This window comes from Terrapene carolina, unplaced genomic scaffold (assembly GCF_002925995.2).
Source record: "Terrapene carolina triunguis isolate 2854851 unplaced genomic scaffold, T_m_triunguis-2.0 Scaffold30, whole genome shotgun sequence".
NCBI classification, from domain to species: Eukaryota; Metazoa; Chordata; order Testudines; family Emydidae; genus Terrapene; species Terrapene triunguis.
The window spans coordinates 10361959-10374961 of record NW_020664381.1 but is presented as its reverse complement, the minus strand read 5'-3'; the positions used below and the strand labels follow the sequence as shown (position 1 = coordinate 10374961).

Here is a 13003-nt window from a genome sequence, read left to right as displayed (position 1 = left end):
GGGGGGGAGGCAGTTTTCAGAGGAGATTGGGGGGAGAAAGGAAGCTAGAGAAAACTTTGTACAAAGACATTCGGCATTTCTGCTCCGACAGTCAGTGAACCGCCCGGCCGGGTTAAAGGCGTCTCTGGGGCAGGTCCCAATGGAACGCGCCGCCCGGAAGCCTAATGGCAAGTCCCTGCTGGCACCGAGCCCGCGGCCCTGCGCAGCGCAGCCCGAGCATTCCAACAGAACAAGGCGGGATCCATTGCTCTGCGCTCGCCCCTAAAGAACCTCAGTCGACCGCCGAGTCGCCGGATGCTGGAGGACGAGAGGGGGACCGAGGCTGGTCCTCGCGACAGTAGCGACGGCAGCGGCAGCTGCGCGTGCGCAGCAGTCTGCGTATGCGTGTGTCCCTCTCCCCTCGCGGTACCGTGAGTCGGGGGAGACTCCACACATGCGCACTCTCTCGCGGAAGGAAGGGGGCGGTCCTGGACCATGATCCCCACCCCGCGGCACCAGCACGTGGGCTCGCACGGGCCCTTCAGCGACGTGTACGAGCCGGCCGAGGACACCTACCTGCTGCTGGACGCGCTGGAGCGGGACGCGGCCCAGATCAGAGAGGCAGGGTGCGAGCTGGGGGGAGGGAAAGAACCAGCGAGAGGCCGGTCAGCAGCCAATGGGAGCAGCCGCTGGTGGGGGGGGTGGGAGGAGTCAGGGGGCGCCGTGAGCACGTGCAGGGGGCGGGGACAGGCGGTGGCTGCTGGGGGGCGGGGTCTTTGGGGGTGGGGGCGGGGCTATTGGCTGGCTCTCCCTTGGTACTAGGGTGACCAGCTGTCCTGATTTTACAGGGACAGTCCTGATTTTTGGGTCTTTTTCTTATATAGGCTCCTATTACCCCCCCCCCCGTCCTGATTGTTCACACTTGCTGTCTGGTCACCCTAGTTGGTACAATCCTGGCGCGGGCGACAGCAAAACTCCCACCGGCTTCACCAGAGCCGGGATTTCACCCACCGGCTGCTGCCGTCGCCTGGGCGAAATGTCCCCCCTTCGCGTCCTTGCGCCGGGATCCGCCTCTGCCTCGCATCCCATCAGCGCCTGCGCCATCGACCCCTGCGTGTGCCCTGGCCGGAGACATCCCACGTGCTGGGCGGTGAGCGCGGCGCTGTGTGAGCCTCGGATGAAGAATCCCAGAAGGACCCAGCCGCAGTGCTAGTGGGTGCTGTCCTGCTGCGGCAGAGTCGTGCTGTAGTACACAACGGCCAGCTGGAGTGAAGATTGGTTTATCCACAGCTAGGTCTGCTGCAGTGGCAGAAAAAGAAGAGGATCGGATTGCCCTGGTTAGGGTGACCCGCCTTTTCAAAATGCAAAACTGGGACACACGCAGAAGCCCTGAGCCTCCTCTTCCCCTGAGACACCCCCCCCCCCCCCCCAGGCCATGCCAGAGCCCAGTGCGGGTAAGAGCCCTCCAGGGAGCCTGGGCTGCGGTGGGGAGCCCTGGACCCTCCACCTGTCCTCGGTGGGGGCTGGGGTACCCAAAAGCAGTCCTTGGCCTGTGTCCCTGCCCCCACTGTGGTGCACTACCAAGGGCAGGTGGAGGGTCCAGGGCTCCCCACAGCAGACTAGGCTTCCAGGATAGCTCTTACTACAGCCTGGCCAGGGCCTCAGGGGAAAGAGGAGGAGCAGGGGGTGGGGCCTTGTGAGTGGGGGGCTAAGGCCCACTTGAGAGACACCCACACACACATACTGGAAAGAGGCTGGTGCTGCCCCGAGCCTTGGGCAGGCACAGAGTGATGTCACAGGGAACCCAGGATAAATGTTGTCCGGGAGTAATTTAGCCTGGCACTGGGACTTGAAATTTACATTTGGGGACTGTCCCGCTCAATTTGGGATGGGTGGTCACCCTGCTCATAGCTCCAAGTAGTTTCAGTAAATAATGTAAACATGTGCCAGGTTTCAGATTACTGTGTGGTAACTTAGTCTTTGGCGTGATGGTCAGTTTTTCCAGGAATGATGTGCCCCAAACATCATTAAACCAGTTTTACTCTGAGGAGTGGAATGTTTTTAATTTATTGGAATATAGAATCGGCTAGAACTTGGTTCTGTGTTGCTCCTTTTCATACTCAAAATATCTCAAAGTAAAGTGCATTGCAAATATAATTTAAGTTGAATGGGATCCATACAATGAAATAATCTTGTTGCTTGTCTTGAAATTTCTATTATTTATACATGTCCAGAGCCAGCTCAAACAAATATGGACCCTTTAGAATAGTCACTGGGATATGTCTACACTGCAGCTGGGAGTGAGCCTCTGGACTCAGGCTAGTGGAGCTTGAGCTAGTGCACTAAAAATAACATGGACATTGCACCTTGGGCAGCAGCTTGTGCTCTCAAGCCCACCTGATCCCCTAGATCTGAGCTTGGGTGGCTAGCCTGAGTCTCCACGGGAACCACAACATCCACACTGCTATTTTTACAGTGCTCACTTGAGCCCAGCTAGTGCAAGTTTGTCACCAAGTGCATTGTGTAGACATATCCTTGGGATCCCAGTTTCAGTGTGACCTGCTCCAAACTCTTATGCTGTGGCTGCTTGGTGGAGGAGGTGGAGATGTGTCTAGAACTGTTGTTTTTGTGTTGTCAATGGATGCTTCCTGTTAACAGAGGGAAGGAAACCTACAATGTCCCCCAGCGGGGGCTGTGATAAGTAGGAAATATTTTGATTCCCCAGGGGACACAAGTTCTCACCAGAGAGCTGTCAGTCAGCACAGCGCAGATCATATGGCACACCACTCATCTTGAGCTTGAGGGCAATATGACCAGTAAACTTCATTATTAGTGGGGTCTCCAGTGGCTGCAGGTTTGACAGCATTGCCTGATTCAGGCCTGCATATGTCGGTCCTAGATACTCTTGTGAAGCGGGTATTTTAATCACTTTGTACTAATTATTTTTATTTAAATTTAGAGTTGAGATCTCCCTTGAAGTAGGAGCTGGATCAGGTGTGGTTTCAACATTTCTGGCTTCCATTGTTGGACCCAGTGCATTGTACATGTAAGTATTATACTACCTTTTTTTAGATTGTTGCAGCTAATAATATAAGAATACTTTGCTCTTACAATATATAGTGCTTTTCATTTCAAAATGTTTTACAGTCACCAACTATGTAGAGAAGTATTATCTCCATTTTACAAATGGATTTCTAAAGACATGTAGATTCCTATCCCTCATTGATTTCAGTGAGAGGTTAGACACCTAAATAGCTTAGAAAATCTGGCCCTAAATTTCTTGCTCAAGACCACCTATTGGTTTGGTAGTAGAGCCAGGACTAGAGTTCTGAAATTCCTTCTTCCCAGCTTGAGCTCAATCTGTAGTCATGTTGTCTCTACCATGTTTACTCATAACTTGATCCTGCAAACACTTGTCTAACTTTACTCATGTGAGTTGTTCTGTTGAGCTGAGTGGGAATACTCACATGTGTAACATTAAGCAAATGCACAAGAGTTTGCAGTGCTGGGCCTCACTGAGTAACTATTATGCAATGCCATAGTTGGAAAGGCAGTCTCATTATAAACACTTGTTTTCACAGACAAAATCAGTTTAGGCTGAATTTCTAATGTCTGTTCTGAGCCCAAATTTTGTTTGAAAGTCTGGTAAAATTCTCTTGGCCTTTTATGAGTTATCTGAGCACAAAATGTAGAACACTTTGATATTATAGTATGTTGCATTGCTTGAGAAATAGTATGTGATAATTTAATTCAAGACCATTGTAATGCATCCACAGATGAGGACAAAGTTATAGTTATGTCTGAGCATGCAACCTTAACTTTAGCATTTCCTTAACTTTTGAGTACTTAGGCAACCTTAAAGTTTCCTTAGCATAGTGTTATTGTATGAAATTTCATACATGTTATAGTCACAGTATGAGTAACAAGAATTGTATGTTCTTTTCAAAGCTTGGATGATGATTATTTAGTAAGGCTATGTGTACACTGCAAGATAGGGGTGAAAACAGTGGGTATGTACTCAGCATAGCTCAGCCGTACCTCTGCTGCTACCGCTACCGCAGTTATGCTGCTATTTATACTTGTGCTAACTGTATGAGAGCTAGTGTGAGTATGTGTGCGTGAGCAGGGGAATCACATTCATTCATACACAAGACTTGACGTCACAGCACATAATAGCATTCACATTCTTACGTTCATTTTTTAAGTATATCTTGTAATGTTGATGTGACATTAATGTTTTGCTTTCAGATGTACAGATATCAATCCTATAGCAGCTTCTTGTACCTTGGAGACAGCTGTACTTAACAAAGTTCACATTCACCCAGTAATTACTGACTTGGTAAGATACAAGTTCCTATAACTGGACCTTCTGATAGTTTTGCAATTCTTACAATGTACAGTGGGAGGTTTGCCTGTAACTATTCAGGTACTGTCCCTTCACGCTGAAAGAAAGACAAGGGGCAATGGATGTGTTTTAATTAGGCCACAGTTTTATTCAGTTAACATATCTGGGATTACCCAACAATAAATTGTACAGCAGGTCATCATTATTTACTTAATTGTTTCCTCCTACTCGGGAGGGCTGCTGTCAGTCCTCCCCCTTTCTCAACCTGGTCCTAGCTAGCCTGTTGCTGGGATCCCATTACCCTCCCCTCGTATGAGGGGTTAAGGGGGGTGGAAAACAGGGAATGGATTGGCTCCCTGCTGTACCTCATGTTAGGAGCCCCAGCCTTCCTTCCCCAGCTACCTTAGGGGATGCTTTCCTCTAAATCCACTTCCAAATCCATTTAATCCGAGAACCATATTCCCTCTGTAACGAGCACTGGACACATCTGTTACTAAGTGGTGACATTTTGACTTAACTTCCTCGCCTACCCCACTGGGTCCCTTATCTGCTGTGGAGAAGATGAAAAAACCTGCCCCACCTCGTCCAATCTGGTGGTGAGGAGAAAATTCCTTTCCAGCTCCAGAAGAAGAAGTTGAGTAGAGTCATGCTCACAGCAGATCATGAAGAAACCAAGTCCTACTCGGAGCCCATCACTGGGAGGGTGGGTGTTGCCAGCCTGATTGCAGTGAGAGTATGTTTCTCTGGAACTGTTCAGGGTATAGTTGCCCCCTGGCACACGAAAGGACAGTGTTCCCCTTCTAACCTGGTTCAGCCACTTCCTGTTGTTCCCTGCTCTGTCCTGATAAATTTCCCCTTCCTCCCCACTCTGCCACCCTGTTGCAAAGGGGGCCCAAATAGGGGCAAGAACCCTTCCAGCCAGCCAGACAAAGAACCCAGTGCACTCAGGTGCAATTTACTGCCATATGTTAGTAAGGTACAACAGTCTTTTATGCCACAATATATAAGTATTTGTTTTATTAAATTTGTAAAGTACTCTGGTGGATGGCAGTAGCTTAGACACTGTTGCAAGCTTACAGAAAACTAAGTAAAAACTGATCACAGCGTTCACTGTTCTCTCAAAAACTCATGCAAAAAAAAACCAAATAGAAAGGCTGATGAAAAGAGAGGGACAAAACAGCTGATAAGGGACCAAACTGAATCTGAAAAGAAAATATACTTCAAATGAGACTCTAAATCAGTACAAATATAGAGCAAATACTATATAATCAGGGAATGGATTTGAAACTGTGAACACCTGGAGCTTTCTTATTAATGTTGTACCCATAACAGTAATGCTTTGTCAATGCACAAGTCTAAATGTTTTTTTGTTATAAATTCTGTTTGCTAATGATTTAAAAACAAACAAACTTCCAAGCAGTGCCTTATGGGAAACTAAGTTTCATCTTTTCCTCAGTAAGCTCTTTTAATTTGTAAAAAATGTTGAGAATTTAAATTTAATGAAAGGTGACAGATTGCCCATAATTAGAAACAGCTGAAATAAATGAACACTTTATTTGGGAATTGGACTGTACACAGAGACCTATATGAAGTAGTTGATGAACAGTTAACAGATGATAAACTTTTAATCACTTCTGAACTGGGATGGATATGAATCTGTAAGCTAGCTCTTTTAATTAGTATAGGTTTTTCTTTCATCCTCTTACTATTCTGTATCTCTAGTTCATGTTTTGGGACCCTGTTGTGTTTGTCATCATGCAATAAACTTATATTTTTACTTGTCCCATTCTGTGCGCTGCCCTTGCACACTGAAGACTGGTTTAGTGCACTTGGACCAGGCATAGAGGCTGAGCTATTCAGAACCAAAGAGGACAATTTAATGCATTGCTGTGAATGGAAGGTGAAACAGGAATGGTCCCAACTCTACTTATTTTAATTTATAAAAACATGAAATAATCTAACCCTTCCTATGAGGAATCACTTGCAGTATAGTCATCCTAGAGGAAGGGATGCTTGATTTGATAGAGAAATAATCTAGTTCCCTTATTGAGATAAGTTACTCAACCTTGTAATTTACCCACTTATGAAACGGATTATTATCTCACAATCAGGACGTTTTTATTATTATCTACTGAGGGATAGCTCAGTGGTTTGAGCATTGGCCTACTAAACCCAGGGTTGTGCGTTCAATCCTTGAGGGGGCCATTTAGGGAACGGGGGTAAAAATCGGTCTGGGGATTGGTCCTGCTTTGAGCAGAGGGTTGGACTAGATGATCTCCTAAGGTCCCTTCCAACTCTGATATTCTGTGATTCCCAAATAAAGCACCTGTAATTAGCATGTATTTAAAACATTTTGCTTAGTAAGTGTCCTTGAAATGTACTTTTTCATATTGTCCATTACTGACTTTTGGTTTTGGTAACTAAAAAGATAAGAAAAATAGATGGTGGCAACATGGTCACCTTTTGGTTGGCTGGCTAAATTTATGGGAAATTGCACAGATTTGTGTTTTACTAAATGTTTACCTTGTACTCCTGTCATACAGAAAATAACAAAGAAGTATCTTAGTTAACAGTCTGTTTTGGCTTAAGTCATTTTAAATAAGTCAGGTTTCCATAGCTAAGTACAGGACACTTTCTGTATCTCAATAGTAGCAGCTATGTTAGTCTGTATCCGCAAAAAGAACAGGAGTACTGGTGGCACCTTAGAGACTAACAAATTTATTTGAGCATAAACTCACGAAAGCTTATGCTCAAATAAATTTGTTAGTCTCTAAGGTGCAACAAGTACTTCTGTTCTTTATATCTCAATAGTGTATAACTGTTTGTAAACCTATTAATTTTCTTCCTGTCTTGATAATGATTGATTATATTCAAAGCTTAATCTCTCATTTTAGTCCCATATATGACAAATCTGCAGTCTCTCAATACCTGTTGTATAATGAGAAGTGGAAATGTGTGTTCCTGCTGTAAATAAAAAAATGTAGCTAATAAAAGAACTGCCTAAGTAAAACTAACTTGTTTCCTACCTCAATTTCATCTCTAGGTCACAGGATTGTTACCAAGATTAAATGGGAAAGTTGATCTACTACTATTTAATCCACCGTATGTGGTAACCCCTTCTGAAGAGGTAGGGATCACTGAGATTTGAGGAGATGCAATTAAAAAAAAAAAACGTATGCAGCTCAGTGGATATGAAAAATTATTAATTTCTGATATGATAAATTGGTTTGTAATGTCCAGTTGTCAGACTACCGTGTCCTGAATTGTAGTTCTTTGAAAAAGTAGTGAGGGGTCATGTGGAGCCAATGGTGATAACAGAACTGTTTGCAGTAAATATGAATCACTCACCTTACTGCACTTTCTGCATAAGAGATAAAGGACACTAGTGACCACTGTTCCACAAAATATTGCTCCATCCTTGCCGGGGCAATTCTGTAAATCCATGTCTACACAGGGATACTTAGGAATCACTAAAGGTATGAAGTCAGGGCGCATAAATTAAAGCATCTTAATCCCCCATGTCAATGCTCCTATTCAGGAGTAAAGTGGTTTTAGTTCTCTAACTTTGATTAAGGGTTTGTCTACACTTAAAATACTGCAGTGGGGTAGCTGCACCGATGCAGGTGCACTGCTGTAGCACTTCAGTGAAGATGCTACCTACACCATAGGTACCCCAAGAGGCGGTAGCTATGTCAACAGGAGAAGCACTCCCACCGACATAGCGCTGTCTATCCCGGGGGTTAGGTCAGTATAACTACATCGCTCAGGTGTGTGGATTTTCCACGTCCCTTGAGCGACGTAGTTATACTGACATAAATTGCTAGTGTAGACAAAGTTACAATGAACTAATTCCACTTCATTCCTGAATGAGAGATCCACTTAGAGGTTTAACCATGCTTTAAATTATGTGCATTGACTTTACACCTTTATGATTTTCCTTAACTTTCCTGATTATCTGCATGTAGACAAGCCCTAAGAGATTTTCATTTAGATCTGTCAGATATTTCCCATTGGAATGATTTTCTGGTGAAAAATGCCTTTTTCACAAAATCAGAATTTTCAGGGATGAGTGTCTTGACTCGCCCCTCCCATGGGAGCTTGCCCAAAGGCTCTTTCTGCCTGCACGGAGAAACAGAAATTGACAAGAGCCATCCAGATGGGCAGTTGGCAAGCTGAAAAATTCTATTATGGTTCTCCCCAAATGGAATTTTTCAGAATTTCTGGCTTGTGAAAAATCTTGAGCGATTTACTTTTTTGTCCAAAATTGGGACTAATTTTTTCCAAAGCCTCAACATTTTCTATGGGACAGAAATTCCTTTTTCTGGACTGCTCTAATTTTCATCTTTCATTTGTATTCTTCAGGACTCTCGAGGCATGTCTACACTGCAATAAAACATGAACAGGTGGCCCATGTCAGCTGACTTGGGTCGCAGGGGTCAAGCTGCAGGGCTGTAAACTGGAGTGTATAAAACCGAGAAGGGGGAGGTTGCAAGAGCCCAGGCTCCTGCCTGAATCCAAACATCTACACTGCAGTTTTATAGCCCTGCATCCTGAGCCCCCCGAGCCCAAGCCAGCGGACATGGGCCAGCCGCAAATGTTTTATTGCAATGTAGACATATCCTTGGTGGAATTTATGTAAATACTTTCCGTATGCATCTAGAGGAAAGTATATGCTTTGAATGTTACAAAACGTGTCTATTTCCAAACAGCATCAACAAAGACCTTCTTTAAATCCAAACAGAGCTCATCTATTTGGAGGATAAGTCTGAAATTTGACTTGTATGCTGCATGAACTAAACTGCCATGTAGCAATTTTATGATTGAAATTATTTTAATTAAATAAGCTCCTTAGGATAGGGACTATGGTGATGCTCTTCCTAAAGTGTCATGAACATATATAGCACTCTATAGTCGTATGTAAACCATTAGTAAAAAAATTCATCTTCCTTTAATTTCTCCTAGGTAGAAAGCCATGGAATAGAGGCAGCCTGGGCTGGAGGCAAAAATGGCAGAGAAGTAATGGATAGACTTTTTCCTTTAGTGCCAGACCTGCTTTCAACAGGAGGATTATTCTATTTAGTTACAATTAAAGAGAACAACCCAGGTAATAGAATCCTTCTGTTTGCTAAACGATATGTTACTAATGCATACATGAAAACTATGAGCACAAGACTAAGGTGCTATAGCTAATCAGACATTGCCACTGGTACGCAAGAATGGGAAACTTTGAATTGAGTAATATCTCAGAGAAATGAGATGGCCTGTACATGGCAGTAGCAAGTCACACTTGGTTAATAACATTTATTAGTGTGGAAGCACTTTGGGCTAGATTCACAGGGAGGACTTAGTTGAGCATTGCAGCACCCAACTTTTAGGCACCCTTCTGCTAAGTTGGATTCATGATCCCAAGTTAGGCAGTCAGGTTCCCAATACAATGCACCGTGAGACTTAGGTGCCTAAAAAAGATTCTCAGAAGTCAGCATGCTAAACCAGCCAATAGGAAATGACAAGGAGAGGGGTGTGGCCTAAGCCCTGTCTCTCAAAGGAGTTACGTGCCTGACTCTGGCCTTGATGGAGGCATCTCCCTCTACTTGGAATTCATAGTAGTGAACCCTCTCCTGGAGTTGGGTACCTAAGCCAGGTCATCCCTTTTTGAAGAAAAACCAAGGTGATGGTGGTAGTGCCTCCTTGCATGCCCAATAGTCGAGTGGTTAGAGTATCACCCAGGATGTTGGAGGCACTGGTTCAAATCCCCACTCTGCTGGATTGGGAGCAGGGACTTGAACATGGGTCTCTCACTTCCCACCTGAGTGCCCTAACCACTGGACTTTAGAGATTCTCTCTTTTTCAATTAATAGTTAACTATTTTATACAAAGTGGAGAGGAGAGGAGGAGAGACTGAGAGAAGCCCACCCCAGACTAGCCCATTGCCCAACAGTTAAGGGACTGATGTGGGAAACCCACATTCAATTCCCTATTCCGCTGTAGGCAGAGTGGGGATTTGAACCCAGGTTTCCCACATCCTGTGTGAGTACTCTAACTATTGGGAGAAAAGTGTGTGGGAAGGGCAGCACTGCCTCTTCAACTGTGTCTTGTGCAGAGCCCAATCAAGTAGATGTGCTCTATGGCAGCCTCTGAGCATGTGTACTGGATTGCGCTCTGCAGGCGAGCTAAGTGAGGGAATGCTTTCTTTGTGAATCCTGCTCCGGCTTAGGCATGAGTTAGGTGCCAAGCTGCTTGGTGGTGTCAGGGCTGAGGCAGCTGAGTATGTGCCCATTGGCTGAAATTTAGGCACCTTGGGGACTTCACTAGTGAACACTGAGGTGCCTAGGGACTTTAGGCTACTACAAGGTTAGGTGGCAGCTGAGCCAGGGTATCAGGTTCTAAATTTGTGCTTAGACACTTTACATGACAGCTCCACTTGTGAATCCTACCCTTTCTGGCGGTTTTTACTGTAGGGTTTTCAAATTAATTTGTGTGCTGTATACACATCCTTCTATCATAGCTTCTGCCTTTATAAAACCTTTTATAAAACCTTCTTTGTTCAAGCCACTACTTACTTAGTATATACAGGAAAAAATACTGTCCATTACAACACTGACCCAAGTAGTATGGGAAATATGGGTTTCACCTGCTAAAGTGAAACTAACACTGAAGTGTAGAATTACTCCAGGGCACTCCCACGTTTGAACATTTTCAGACAGGGCTCAAATATCAGATTTGCAATTGTACTCCGCTGGAATTTTACCAAAAAAACCCCACATTTTTCCCCTACTGTTACTCACACCTTCTTGTCAGCTGTTTGAAATGGGCCATCCTGATTATCACTACAAAAGTTTTTTTTCTCCTGCTGATAATAGCCCACCTTAATTGATTAGTCTCATTATAGCTGGTATAGCAACGCCCATTTTTTCATGTTCTCTGTTTATATATAATCTTCCTACTGTATTTTCCACTGCATGCGTCCCATGAAGTGGGTTTTAGCCCACGAAAGCTTATGCCCAAATAAATTTGTTAGTCTCTAAGGTGCCACAAGTACTCCTCGTCCTTTTTATTAAGTACTTGAAACCTGAGTATACTGCTGAAACTTTTTTTAATTGAAGCAGTTAGTTAAGATAGGAATATTAAATCATTATACTATGATTCTAACTAATTTGCAGTTTCAGTATAACTCCACTTAACTCATTTTGGATTTTGTGTTAATATATAGAATATTAAAAGCATACACGCACTTAAACTTTGAGCACACTTTTTAATCTTAAACTTATTTACCAATTCAATTAAGTACTTAGTATATTTTTCAAAGACATTAAAATCCAACATTTCCACTCGTAGAAAGCCAAGTTCATTTGGTTTTGTTGGATGACTGCTTTAAAAATTGTTCTAATCACCTGAAGGAGCATGATGGATATTTTATGAGCCTATGTAATCTTTTGTTTTGTAATTTGCTTTTAGCAAATAAATCAGTTTAAGACAGGATGGGCTTTTTAGGTGGTGATTAACACAAACTGAACTGTAATGCTGTACATTTTTAATTACAGATGAAATTTTGGAAACAATGAAGAAATACGGTTTAAGAGGTACTAGAGTACTTTCTAGACAAGCAGGAAGAGAAACTCTCACAATTCTTAAATTCAGCAAGTCCTGATGACTGCTCTTAAATCTTTAAACGTCTTCAGCCATGGAAGTTAAACACAAATGGTGTTACAATGGTCAGGCTATTTTGTGACTATAAACGATAACAACAGATTTTGAAAAAAAAAATTATCCTGTCTCCTGATCTTTACAGGAAAATTAGCAAAACTTTCATTGTTGTTCCCTTAACCTGGCCATCAACCCACTGTGATCTGTAATGAGTGAGGGGGCAGTTGTTTCTGGACTTGGTTTTCTATGTAGCATAGTGGAACTGTAGCTGAAATGTAAACTTTAAAATGGACGGTCACACTTTAAAATGAGGAAATTCACTGGTATGTATTTTGTTTTATAACTGGAATATCTTTATGTGATCATACATTTAATAATTGTTAACCTTTGTCATTCATTATGGGTTCTCAAAACAGTGTTCTTGCTTTAGTACTTTGTCTTGTCTTATGGTACTTATTCTGTAGAGATATCTGGTTTAAATTAGTACTTAAGAAGCCACTGATCTTGAGGTTAGTGGCCTCAGTCTTATATTTTGCATTTGTTGCAGAATCACCAAAAGCCTAGTGCATCGAAACTAATTTTGCTCCCATAGTCGGAAAACTCTTGATCTTATCTTGCTACTGTATTATTGCTATGAATATTCCAACAGATGTACCCAATATGTCATCCAGAGTCTTTAAGCTAAATGCTATGGGTTAATAAACCATGTAAAAAGTTCAGTTCAATTTAATCAATTTTACAAAATTCTTTTAGGGTAGAGACTTTTTTTAGACTATAAAAAGGAAGGTTTAGTTAAAAAGTATTTTCAGTAGAGCCTAGCTGTCACAGTATAGAAAACTAACAGGTGACAGTTCTTTATGAAGCACGTCCATATATGACTATGGTATGATACCATTCTTATACTAACGCACCATAAAATGTATGGGATGGAGACTTGTATGGTCTGATTATCTCCCTATATTTAAGCTTCTTCGTTTTCAGTTTAAACCGATTTTTTTATGGAAAAATTCCTGGGTTTTACGAAAAGTATTATTC

At 43.0% G+C, this 13003-nt stretch overlaps 1 protein-coding gene across 2 annotated transcripts; it reads left to right on the top strand.

The window, feature by feature from the left end:
* The first annotated feature begins 454 nt into the window (after positions 1–454).
* On the top strand, positions 455–12055 carry LOC112105897 (methyltransferase N6AMT1). Of its 2 annotated transcripts, none has more exons than XM_024198897.3 (6): positions 455–605; positions 2939–3025; positions 4228–4318; positions 7368–7451; positions 9287–9428; positions 11866–12055. In XM_024198897.3, exons 1-6 carry the CDS (start codon positions 475–477, stop codon positions 11970–11972), a joined length of 642 nt encoding a protein of 213 aa, XP_024054665.1. In that variant the 5' UTR covers positions 455–474; the 3' UTR covers positions 11973–12055. The 2 variants fall into 2 exon arrangements, with proteins under 2 accessions (XP_024054665.1, XP_024054664.1); XM_024198896.3 differs by having other exon boundaries at positions 455–644.
* Positions 12056–13003: the final 948 nt, after the last annotated feature.